General features: G+C 48.5%; 1 protein-coding gene across 1 annotated transcript in view; it reads right to left on the minus strand.

The window, feature by feature from the left end:
* SYN3 (synapsin III) overlaps positions 1 to 13,370 on the minus strand; it is a 452,132-nt gene that overhangs the window by 7,707 nt on the left and 431,055 nt on the right. The window contains exons 11-13 of the mRNA XM_082348950.1: positions 8,847 to 8,981; positions 7,872 to 7,959; positions 2,592 to 2,880 (exon numbers count right to left, since the gene is read on the minus strand). Of these exons, the coding sequence (XP_082205076.1) occupies positions 2,592 to 2,880; positions 7,872 to 7,959; positions 8,847 to 8,981 (512 nt within the window). The remainder of the gene's footprint in view (positions 1 to 2,591; positions 2,881 to 7,871; positions 7,960 to 8,846; positions 8,982 to 13,370) is intronic.

The following is a 13,370-nucleotide window of genomic DNA, read 5'->3' on the forward strand; positions in this document are numbered from 1 at the left end:
TCACGGTGCCTACTGTTTGAACAACAGTGTTTGACCCTGTGTGCCAGCCTAATGCTAGGTGACAGGTTGGAGAGATGAATGAGATTCAGGCCCTGCCCTCAAGGGGCTCACAGTCTAGTGGGGGTGAAAGACATAGGAAGAGATCCCCACTTGGTCTTGTCATCACATTAAACAAAATCTTCTTCAAAGCAGAGACTATCTTTTACCCCTTGCTTATTCCCCCCGGGGTGTTATCCAGGACTAAGTTCAGAGTAGGCATTTGATAAATACCTGCTGAGTTGAATTGACCCAAATAATACTTTAGAGCAACAACCCAGGAGATTTAAATGTTTTTAGCTAGATGACTATTGAGGTTAGTGTCCAAACCTGGCTTAAGTCCCAAAGCCCTCGTCTGTCCTGTGATTAGCTGGGCTGTATCTTTTCACGTGTGAGAGGCTGTCACAGATACACCCGTATGGAGCCAGCTGCGTTCTGGCTGGCTAGAAGCACTAACTGTGCAAAAACTCATTTTAATCCTTACAATAACCCTGTGGTGTGAGTACTATTGTCCCCATTTTGCATGGGAGGAAGTTTAAGCACAGAGAGATTAGGTAACTTTTCTGAGGTCATGCAGCTTTCAAGTGGCAGAGCTGACGTTGAACCCAGGTGGTCTGACTCTAAATTCTGTGCCGTCAACCTCTATGCCTATTGCTGGAGGACCACTTGCTAATTTTATCAAACTAAAAATGCATTTGTCCTTTGATCCAATAATACCATTTCAGGTATTTTCTATACAGCTGATCCTGCATGTAAAAGAAACAGCATGTTTTCAAGGCTATTCACTGCAACCTTCTTTGTAAGAGCATACCACATTTCCATTTAGGGTGGATTAGTTGGATAAATTGTAGTATAACTATATAGTGGAATACTATATAGCTGTGAAAAGGAGAAAATGTCAATGAACTGAGTGGAAGAGCTCCAGGATTTACTGTTAAATGTAAAAGCAAGGAGCAAAATTGTGTGGACAGTGAATAATGCTGGTTGTGTAAATAAGTGGGAGGAGGGAATCAGAACATGTATTTCTGTATTTGCATAAGGAAACACTGGAGGAACACACAAGGAACTAACAAAAATGGTTACCTCTGGGGAGCAGGGGGCAGGAAAGCATTGGATAGGAATGAGATGGGAGCAAGATTTTTTTCAATAAAAACTACATCTTTTAGATCTTTGAACCACGTGAATGTATTACCTATTCAGAAAAATTATGGTTAGCATGACTCATGGGCTGGATGTCCTGTGTTCAATCCTAGTTCTTCTACTTCCTCACAGTGGAAACTTTGGCAAATTATTAATCTCTTTCTCTGTTTACTCATCTGTAAAATGGGGATAATAATTGTTATTAACTCCTAAGCTTGTGGGACTCAAAAAAACAAACCAACTAGGTAAAGTGCTTGGTACATAGTAAGTAGATAATAGACGCTAGCAGTGAAACGATGATTATTAATATTAGTATTTGGAGTTGAAGGAAGGGAGACGCTTTCCAAAGAAAACACATTTAGGGTCTCTCTTTCTGACCTCAAACCAAGAGACGGGCTTGAGTGGAAACAGGAACGAGGATGTATGTGTGCACTGGGATGGATCTTTACAAAGTGGTGGCAACCCTCCTTCCCGTCCCCATCACCTAGTCTTTCACAATGCGACTCTGCAGGTCCTCCTATCAAGAGTTTACTTCCCCACCTCTTTCATCTGGGCTTGACCATGTGACTTGTTTTTACCAAAAGCGTGTGATGTGATGAAATGACATTATGCGGCGTCTTCTAAGGCTGGACCTCGAGAGGCCTTGAAGCTCCTACTTTTGCCCTTTTGGAATGTAATCCTACCATGTGAGGAAGCTGGGCCCAGCCTGCTGGAGGATGAGGCCCAAGGGGAGAGAGAGGCTCAGCTGACAGGCAACACCAACAACCAGATGTGTGCAGGAGGCCCTCTTGGACCATCCAGCCCCAGGTAAGCTGCCAGATAACTACAGTCATATGAGTGATCCCAGGAGAGTAGGGTTGCTAGATTTAGTAAGTAAAAATACAGGACACCCAGTTAAATTTGAAATTCAGATTAAAAACAATTACTTTTTGAGTATAAGTATATCCCATGTAACATTTGAGGACATACTTATGCTCAAAATTATTCACTGTTTATCTGAAATTCAAATCTAACTGGGCATCCTATATTTTATCTGGCAACTCTACAGGAGAGACCAGCAGAAGATCCTCCCAGCTGAGCCAAACTCAGAACAAATTGCTAAACCAAAAAATTATGAACAAAGAAAATGGTTGTTTTCTTAAGCCACTAAGTTTCAGGGTGATTTGTTATGCAGCAAGAGATAACTGATGCATGTATACATGGAATATCACAGTGGGACCTAATCTATCCTCTCACCTTTCTGGGCCCTGCCTGCCATCCCGGTTCCATCCTCTGGGCTTCCTTCTACCCATTTAAAGTCTGGGTGAGGCCTTGGTGGGTCTTCCTCTGTCTCCGAGTCCCTGACCCTGAGCCAGCCCAGCTCTGTCCACACCCCAAGTCCACCCTATGCCCTTCCCAGTTCCCAAAGCACTTACTTGAGATGGGGGTGGGGTGTTGCTGGTTTCTTGGACTCTTCACCCTGTTGGGAGGTGCTGCGGCCCTGCAGGGGGGGCCGGGGCTGTGAGGTAAGGGTGGTGCCTGGCTTGACCTGGTTTGGAGAGCTGCCTCCAGATGTGCGGGATAGCTGTGGAGAGCCTGGTGACCTCTGCTGCTGTGGAGATCCAGATGAGGGGCTCAGGGGTTGCTGGCCTTGCGGGGAGAGCCTCTGTTGCGAGGGGCTTCCAGATCTCGGGGGCTGAGGAGACTGAGCTTGGCGAGGGCCCCCTACAGGGAGAAAAAAAATTATTACATTCAAATTTTTTTAGGATAAATATGGCTGTGCACAAGTGTCGCTTCAGGGATGTTCATTACAGTGTTTTTCATTTTTTTTTTAAGGTTTTTTGATGTGGCCCATTTTTTAAGTCTTTATTGAATTTGTGACAATAATTGCTTCTGCTTTATGTTTTGGTTTTTTGGCCACGAGGCATGTGGGATCTTAGTTCCCCGACCAGGGATTGAACCCGCACCCCCTACTTTGGAAGGCGAAGTCTTAATCGCTGGACCGCCAGGGAAGTCCCTACAGTGTTTTTCGTAACAGTGAAAAACTGAAAACAATACAAATGCCTAACTGTAGGGGAACTGACTAGGAACATTAAGATAAATTCATATAACGGAATATGCTATGGTCATCACGTATGACGTGGCAGAATAATATTAAATGACATGGGATGTTGTTGATAAGCAGCTTATAAAACAGTATTTGCAGTTTAATTCCATTTTGGCATGTATATATATAAAGTTATGTAAAAAAGAAAGACTGTAAGGTTATACATTAAAACCAGTGTGTCTCAAACTTTAATGGCATATGAATCACCACTCATCTTGTCAAAATAAAGATTCCGATACAGTAGGTCTTGAGCGGTGTTATGAACCAGATTGTGTCCCTTCACAAAATTCATATGGTGGAGTCCTAACCCCTGGTGTGACTGTATTTGGAAATGGGGCCTTAAAGGAGGCAACTATTGTTAAATGATGTCATAAAGGTGGGCCCTAATCCAATAGGACTGGTGTCCTTATGAGAAGAGAGAGAGAGACCAGGGACCTGCACACACAGAGGAAAGGCCACGTGAAGACACAGTGAGAAGGTGTGGTCTGCAAGCCCTGGGGAGAAGTTTCAACCCTGCTGGCACCTTGATCTTGGACTTCCAGCCTCCAGAACCATGAGAAAATAAAGGTCTGTTGATGAAGCCACTCAGTCTGTGGTATTTTGTTATGGCAACACGGATGGGGTCTACGTTACTAACAAGCTCTCAGGTGATGCTTCTGCTTTCCATGCTTCGAGTAATGAGGCACTGAGCAATGATTTTAAAAGTGGTGGGATGATGAGGGACTTAAATTCTCTTCCTTTTGCTCACTGATGTTTTTCCACACTGAAGATGTATTACTTTTGAAACAATGAAAATAATTATCCCTTACTTTTGGATAGCTCTCTAATCTTTTCTAAGAACTTTCAAAAGCAATATATCATTTGATCTAGAGAGAGGCCGGTAGGGAAGATACCATTCTTCTCATCAGGTTGAAGTGGAAACAGCCTCATTAAGGTTTCATAACTAGAAGGGGTAACCACGGAAAGCCCACAGAGGAGCTTGGCTTCACCCTGTTGCTGCACAGAGCATATAGGCGTTCACTTACAAGCGAAAGGACATTTTAGCCTCCCAGAAATGACTTTGAGTGGAATTCCAAGGCTCCAAGCAACCAAGGTGCACTCTCCTCACCCTTGAACCCAGGTGTCAGGACTGCTGATTGTGAAATGCATCTTGGCAAAGCAGACTAGCTGCCTGCTGCTCTCCATCCCAGGATACAGCGGCTCCTGGGAAGGTGGGATGCACCGCGGTGATTCTCGCCATGCTTTGTTGAGAGGATGGGAGACTGAGAGTTTAAAAAGGGCTGGAGCTCAACTCTGAGCCCTTTCATAATGTGGCTTCCACTTGTGTGAGCTCCCCAGGTCTCTATTGTGTCCTCTCTATCATGTCCCGGCCTTGGGCTAGGCACCCTCGCAGCTTGTGGGTTAGGCATTATTATCATCCCCATGTTACAAAGAAACTCAGTCCCAGATATACTGCGACTTGCTTAAAAAGTGTCACTTCTAGTAAGGGGAAGAGCCTAGACTCAAACCTAGATCTCTCTGACTCAAAGCTCTGTTTTCTTTTGTTTCCCTTTTCTCCTTTCTTTACTGTACCACACAGGGCAGCACCTTTGTGCAAATTAAGAAAAAGGTGCTTTCCCCCAGTGGTGGCCGCTCTGAGCCCGGAGCAAAGGGGGCAAGGACTAGATTTCAGCTGGCCTCCCCCCTCAGACTGTCTCACTTGGGCCCTGTGTGGAGGGCATGACCTGCATGTCTGGTGGCCCTGACACCATACAGGTACCAGAGCCCCAGGTCCTTGCCATTAACCTGCCATGTGACTGTGGGTGCGTCACTTCTCCTCTCCGGGCCCTTGTTTGGAAATGAGGTCGTTGGACTAGACGTCAAACAACCCTCCACATTTGAACATCTTTGTGAGCTTGTGCAACACTTGTGCAACACTTTCCAGGTTGGACTGAACTGCAGCTCCAGTCTAGCAACTGACTGCACACGGCTTGATTCATGACTATATGTCCCAGTAAATTGGAGCACCCAGTGATTGCAAAACTCAAGCACCTATAGGGCCAGGCAGATACATAAATAAATAAAGCAGGAGAGTGTCAGAAAAATCACGTGGCTTTAAAAAATTTTCCCACTTGAGATACACGGTTCAGAGACTTATCTCTTTAAAGAGGTGCAAGCATAAAGAAAATGGCAATTGACACTGTGTCACTGTGGAAGTGACACTAGCGAGGAAGGAGTAGGGCCTGAGGCAAACGGAGGAGTCCTTGCCCTGTCAGTGGACATTTGCTACGTAGCAAGCAGGCCCACTGTTTCTAGAGCTCCTGCTCTATGAAGAGAAGCTGGAAATCTAGATGTTTATGTAAAAGCTTCTGATTTTTAAATGTTGGTTTACTTTTTTGTTTTTTAAACCCATTGTAGGTCCAAAAAAACATGTTTTCTAGTTTTATCTTAAATCCCCCCCCCGCCGCCCCACCTCTCCACACTCTGCTCCTCGAGACTGATAATATCTTGGAAAATCTGGATACTCATTCATTCATTTATTAACTATTCGTTCAGTCCCTATCATACAGGTGGGATTCATCAAGAGACACTAATTTCTTTCAGCTTCTCGGCAAAGCAACAAATTTAGTATTTTTTGTTTGAGCACATACAGAAAAAAAATTAAATGTAGAAAGTATTTGCCTTAGCCCAGGATTGGTGCTAAAAGATGATGAGCTTCCTTAAAAGAGACCTTCACTTTTACTGAGTTGAAAGTGAGTAGTGAGTTCAAAAAACAAGTTAATAATGTGATCTTGTTATTTTGGGAACTCAATGAAAGCACTGTGTTTTAATTAGCCTTGTTATTTTTAATCTGAATGTTAATTCAATGAGCATTTTCTTTAATTATCCTAATTGGTTTTAAATTGATTGTTTTTCAACTCACTAAACGTGTGTTTAGCCTCATGTCGCTTAAAATATCTCTTTATCGAGTGTGTCTCTACTCTGGGCCGGAGAGGAAACCAGAATACAGTAGCTCTCTGTTTTAAAAGTACTCGGTTCAAATGTGGTTGAAAAAGTAAGTCCTGGGGCAGAGTGAGAAAGGCCAGGGTAGGGCAGAGGCACAGTCAGAGCCTGGCAGGGTGATGAATAAGTTGTTTTTGAACATTTATAATTATAGAATTATCACCAGGCAGGAGGGCAGTGGGGCTGCTTTAGTTATAAGGATTGTTATGATAACAACCATTAAGGACAACATGTATATTATAATTGTTAGTAAGACACAAAATATTAATAGTGAGTTTTTAATAGTAAAGGTCATATAAACAGTTATTAACAGTATATTAGTAGTAGTAAGAGCTAGAACCTACTAAGCACTACCTCCATGCCGGGACACCTTGCTAACTGCTTCACCTGCATTATCTCACGGGAAGCTTCCCATTACTAACGGGGCAGCTGTCATTTCCTCCTTTATCACTGGGGGAACTGAGGCTCCGAGAAGTGATGTAACTTGCCTAAGTCTGCCAGGGTACTGAGACATGGAAGTGGATTCAAATAGGTGTTTATCTGCCTGAAGAAGAAGCCAGTGTTCTTTGGTACACAGTTATGTGAGTCATGCAATTTCCCTTTTCTTAAATGCTTTCTGCTTTTCCAAGAAGAGAAGCACAGACAAGAAAGATGAATGGGGTGCTTTATCTAAGACCTTTTGAAGAAGAAGCCATTTAGTGCCCAAGGCCGATCTTCCCAAGAAGCAATGTATCCGTTACTTTGATAAAAGCGACTGGGAAGGCCACAGTGTGATAGTAATGTTTCTTTCTGATGAGTCTTAAAGCAGATCCTTAAAAGATCGACGTGAAAATGCCTGGCCTGGCTTCTTGGTGCGAAGCGGTCCTGAGGCTCCAAGCTGGCACTAGAGCAGTGAGTGTGCCCGGGAAGCTCTGACTGCGGGAGAGGACATGGGCTGACTTTCTCCCCAGGCCTGAGCGTGAGAACACCGGAGCAGCTGGCAGCCTGAGAGAAGGGTAGTTATTGCCACGATTTCTTTTCATCTTGTCAGCAATAGTTCATCCATTCTCTAATAAATGGTGGCATTTACATAGTAATGCTGGGATATTTTTTGAGGAACAATTCCAATCGACAAGGTTCTGTATAACGTTCCGTTTTTCTTTCTTTCTCACTCTAGCTGGTTGGCTCATAAATCTATAATCAGGCACTGCTAGCGGCTAGGAAACAGACCATTTCTAGAAGATCTGAAAGGCCAGACCTGTAAACCTGCCATTTTCTTGTGCTTCCTTGGACGAAGCCTCAACACCCATCTCGGTAAAAAGGAAATACTGTTGTTTTCACTGTTGACAAGTTGGGAGGCTGAAAATGAGAAAACAAATGGGAAAGTCCCTAGCACAGTGCCTGGCACATATTAGGTACTTAATACATTTACTGTCTGTCTTCCTTTCCTCCTTTTCTGACTTTAAGGGGGTGACAAACCTCATGGTCTCTTTCATTCTGCATACAGAGCAAGGGCACGTATCTGGGGATAAAGTATTAAGATGGAGTGTTCCAGAGCGCCTCTGGAAGTCATGCGTGGACCCCTCAGTGCATTCCAGCATGCTTGCTGGACGGTTTCTCTTGGTGCGTGGCTCATCGTGGGCCCTACCTTGTGTGGGGGGCCGTGGCTGAGGCTGTCCGAGCGGAGGCCCAAGCTGGGCTTGCCCGGGGGATTTCGCTGGTTTAGTCTGAGGAGCCTAGAGCAGAAGAGAAAAGAAGCCTGTTGTGATCACCACAGCCATTTACTTCCTGGGTAGGAGGGCAGGGTTTACAAACATCTGTTCACTACTGAGGTAAAACTTACATGATGTGCACAATTCTTAAGTGTACAGCACAACGAGTTTTCACAGGTGGATACACCTGTGTAACCACCAAGCAGGTCAAGACAGAACATTTCCAGCAGAGAAGCCTGCTCCGTGCCGCCTCCCAGCCAGCAGCCCCCTCGAGTATGACCGTCATTCTGACATCTGTTATCACAGGTTTGTTTTTGTGGGGAAAGGGGGAGCAGGTTTTGAGACTTGCTCTTCTAGAAAGCTGGGGGGCTAGCAAGTTCTTTGGACAATAATCTGGTAGTCCACGGTGAGGACTGCGGAAGGGAGGAGCTCTGAGGGAGCATGTCGAGGCTGGAGGATGAGGAAACGGAAGACACAATAGTCTCTATTGACTGGTGCCCTGGGAGTATACAAAGGGCATGTGTGTACACGGGCACGTGCGTGCACACACACACACACACACACACACACACACAACCGCTCCCTGCTCAGGCCCGGGATGGGGGGCACAGAGGGGACAACTGGTTTCTTATGCTAATAATCTCTGCCTACAGACACCCAAAGCCCAGTTGAGACAAGGTTTTTCTCCCCAGGATGGTGAAGGGAGGAAGGGCCTCTCAGAGCCTCCCCAATTCCCCCATCAGGAGCAGGGGTACAAGCTCTGCCCCAATCCCAGCCTCACCCACACCCCATTCCTTTCTCCCCAATTTGGTTCCTCCCTGGGAGCATCTCCTCTGGATCAGGGCACCCATTCCCAGATAGCCAGGCATTTCCCATGACTACACAGTGTCCCTTACTTCCGAGGACCTTACCCAAGGCCTCAGGGGCGAGGGCACTGTGCCCCCTGGCATCGGGAGTTGGCTCATTCTGGAGACAACGAGATCGGCCATCAGCTGTTTGTCCTCTTCCACGTGCTCTCCAATCAGGGGCATGGAGCTGTCCATCACCTGCAGGTGATGAGAGAAAGGAGTCCCGAAGGACCCTCAGGCCAGGGTAGCCGGGCAGCACATCCCGGGAGGCAGGCTCAGAGCTCATGGCAGAAGTGAACACTAGATGGCAATGCTCTCCATGCAAACACCCAGCCCAGCGCCTCCAGCTGGGAACAACCCCCGTGGAGACATCCAGTTTCCTGCAGTTCAGTCTAAATCAACTCCCTGGACTCAGTTCAATTCAGTCGACATTTGCTGGACCTCAGACATGCGACTGAGAGCTGGGAGCCTTTGCTGACCTTTTCTGCTCTTTTCTTTGGGGAGCTGGTCTCTGCCCCTCCTTTCCCACCTTGGCCCCCACCCAGGATTGGGGCTGGCCTCCTGAACTCTGGCCCAAGGTCAAGGTTTTCCACAAAGCCGGAAGCAGTGAAGGTGGGGGGCTCGATTATGACCAAAAAAATAACAAGGGTTAGAGTCGACTCAGGGCTCGGAGAGAAGAGGGAAGAGGCAAGGCCTGTTCTCCAGGGCTCTGGCAGAATAAACTCCTGGAGAGGAACTTCTACGGGGAGCAGGCTGCTTCTCAAAGGAGACACAGTGCTTACGCTGGGAGGGGGCCTGAGAGATCATATTCGTACATCCGCTTTTCTTGCAGATGGGGAAACCGAGGCCCAGAGGTGGGAAGGGACTTGCCCGAAGTCACGTAGGCCAACGATCCAGGTGATTCCCCGGGCACGGGCAGCTGTAGATGGTCTCGAAGGGGAGCGAGGCCTTGGTGGGCCCTCTGTCTCCTCCCCAGCTGTAGGGAAATCCAGCCTGTTCACCAACCCCCCCTCCCCCCGCCCCCATCAAACGCACTGTCTCGTTCTCCCTTTTCCCAAGCTGGGGACACACCAGGTTCTCTCTCTTGTCCAGGTCCTTGTGCATGTCATTCTCTCTGCCCAATCTCTACCTGCCTAACCCCTTCTCATCCGTCAGGGTACATCTAGCTGGCCCTTCCTCTGGCAATCACTTTGGTCGTCCCATTGGAGAGCTTATCCCACAGGGCCATTGTCTCCTGTTGATGTGTGTCTCCCCAACCAGACGGTGAGCCCCTGGGCTGGGGATGGGCCCTGTGTCCTGTTAGACAGGTGTGCCCTCACTAAGTACCTCCTGAATGGAGGAATGAAAGGTCCCTGCAGTAAGTCCCGCTGATAACGATAAGGATACTAATAAGTGCTGTATTTCACTACTACGTGCCAGGCGCTGTTCTAAGCACTGGGTGTGGATGATCTCACACAAATCTCAGCATAGCTCTTCGAGATAGGTACCATTACTATCCTTATCATGATGGGAAAACTGAAGCCAAAGAAGTGGCAAATTCAAGGACAGATTGCTAGCAATCCTTCCGTGTCTCACCGATCCTCAAACAGCTCTCTTGTGGTAAGAACTGGGAACAGGAGACCTGGGTTCCAGGCTTCGGTTCTGCTAGGGACTTGCTGTGTGATCTTGGCATGTCACTTTTCCTCTGTGGGCCTGCTGTTTCCCTCAACTATAAACTGAGGGGTTTGGGCAGCTGCAAATACCCTTCCAGCTGGGACTTTTAGGAGCCTGTGAGTCTAAAGCACCTACTATGGTGGGGAAGCTGAAAAGCAAACTCAAGGATATGAATGCAGATTCTATTATGGATGGTCCTGAAAACTGTCCTCAAATTGAGCTCTCTGTTGGTTATGCCTGGGTTCTTGGTATCCTGGATCCCAGTGCCCGGCACATGGACAGTCTCTCGTTCAATGTGGGCTGAGTTGAGTTATAACTGTGGAGTCTACGTGTACACAGGCCTGTCCTTTCTCTTCCTGACCCCGCCCACCCCTTTTTGTTCTGGTTTCTGTTTCCTACATTCCCTGCAGTAGAAAACAGCCACCACAAGGAACCTGAGGTCAGAGCATTCTGGAGTCCCCATGGTGGACACAGCCAGCGCAAGTGGACACTCTGCTCTCCCCAGGGAAACGTTTTTCCAATGAGCAATGTCATTCCCTGTACAGGTCATGGAGGACAAGTTCAAGGGTCTTTCCCCTGAGTATTTCACTGTGAGGATCTTCACAAAACATGTCCCACAAATTTTATGTTCTCACCACAGAGGTGGCTGAAGAAATCAGTATTTTTGGATCCCTTCTGTCTGTTTTCTTTCCTGACTGGGGAAAAATACCTTTTATCTCTCTGGTAAAAAGCTCCCCATCTCCCTTGACCTCACTCTAAACTGAAAAGCAACGGAAACAACTCTGCAATGTTTCTGAGAGGAAAAAAAAATCTGAAAAGCCATTTCCCCTTCCCCCCTGGAACATTTTTGAGAAGTTGTCTTATTGTGTTGTGAAGTCCAAACCCACAATTTTTTTTTTTTTTTCCCAATGTGTAAGGTCTTTCATCCCTGACCCGCTGAATGTCTGGAGGCAGGGAGTCTGGGCCCACGGGTACAAATTTTTGTTTCCTAGGAGTGAAAGCTGGGGAAACTCAGATAGGCAGGAGCTTGGGGAAGGGAGCCAGGAGTCCTTCTTCTGCTGATTGCTGGTCCCCTCTCTGAAAGGAAGCTCTAGGGGCAGGGTCCCTGCTACTGTGTTCACTGCTGCATCTCCATCACTTGGCTGGGGGTCTGGTGCCCGGAATAGCAGCTCAACAGTGAATGAACGAATGGGTGAATGAATCAATGACCACATGTGTGCCAAAGCTGAGTTCACGTGTGGTGGTCCCATGAAGAGATGCAGAGGCAGGAAGGCCAGGAAGGGTCTCAGGAGATGCAGTGCCCTAGGCGTTGGTCTGAATGTCCCAGGCATCCTCGTTCCTCCAGGGAGCAGCCTGGTTCTGGCTTGGAAGCAAGTGTACAGGGCAGTAGTTTTGCTCCTGGCCCCTTCAATGTCCTCTGAGAAGGGGCTGCTGAGGAGGTTTCCGGTATGGTGGCTGCTGGACTTGAGGAGAGAGCTGTTTTCTAGAGCAGGATTGAACCTGCAAATATAGATGCAACTCATCCTTGGAAGCTACCTGGCCCTCTGAGGGGTGAGTGTGGGCAGAGGGACTGTGTCCACCCTGGACTCCCTCCCCTTCACCTCCAAGCTGGCTACTCCCTGGGCTTGGGTGTGGATGCCCTCCTGGCAAGGCTGGAGGAGAAGAGCAGGGCTCCCACGCCTCCAGTCACCGGGCCCTGCCGTGCTGTGGGTCCCGGGAGTGGTGCAGACACTCGGGGCTGGAGGACTGGCTGGCTCTTGCGGTCACCGCAGCCATGTGCTTCCCATTAGCCGTCCACACCCCGGGGAGGGGGCGGCCACACGGCTCTCCCTCACGTGTCTTGGCCTTGTGTCAGCACCGCGCCTCTGCAGTGGCTGGAGAAGGCCACAGAAGGGAAGCACTGGAAGGGGCTCTGGCGGGTGTGAGAGCTAGGATGTGAGGTTGGGGAGAGAAGGGAGAATTCTGAGCCAGAGCAGCATTTTCAGGGGAAGCAATGGAGAACCATGAGCTGTGGCGGGGAGGGAAAGGGAGTTAGGAGGGGAGAGGGGGCTGTGAGGCCAAGAGACTTGGGGAGCCATGGAGGGGGTGAGGGGGACTGTGGGATTGGGGGAGATGGGGGGGAGCCATGGAGAGGGGAGGGGGACCGTGGGATTGGGGTGGACATAGGGAGCCTTGAAGGTGGGAGGGGGACTGTGGGACTGGGAGAAGCATGGAGAGGAAGTCGTGGGGGTAGGGGAGGAGGGTGATGGAAGGACCACGGCGACCTGTAGGCGACAGCTCTGGAGGGCAGCAGGGGTGGTTGGCCTCTGAGAGGCATGGGCTGCAGGAAGGTTGAGGGAGAGATTCTGGGACTCAGAGCCCCTCTGACCTCTCTTACAATTACGTTTCCCTCCATTCACACCCCTTTCCTAACCTTCGGTGCCCTGAAGTTAGTGTACCACCCTTCCCTGCCAGCCTGCACACGCCACGTCTGTCTTGCTCAGAGCTCTGTCCCCAGAGCTACCCCCATGCCAAGCCCATGGGAGCCACTGGGTACATGTTTGCTGATTGAACAGACAATGGAATCTCTGCCTAGTGACCAGGGAAGTGTGTCCTCTTTACACACTGGGACATTGAGAAAATTGAAGAGGCCTGAGGGGACAGAATCTTGCCAACTCTTGGCCCGATGCTTTTCCCCTACTGTTAGGGCCACGGGTTGGGGATATTTGTTTAACCTCATGCCCATGTTTAACTCTCGAGGGCCAGCTCAGAACCCCTGGGCACAAAGGCTTTAGAGGCAGCCAAGGGTGGGGATGGGGTATGTGAGGGTGGTAGGTGAGAAGCCTCTGGGAGCTGCTTGCTGTGGCTTGGGCTGCATGTGCCCCAGCCATGGGCTAAGACACAGCTGACCACGCTGGAGGCCACACTTGGACTCCTTCCCTCTGGCATGCCTGC

Source organism: Balaenoptera borealis, assembly GCF_965194805.1.
Source record: "Balaenoptera borealis genome assembly, chromosome: 13".
Taxonomy (NCBI): domain Eukaryota; kingdom Metazoa; phylum Chordata; class Mammalia; order Artiodactyla; family Balaenopteridae; genus Balaenoptera; species Balaenoptera borealis.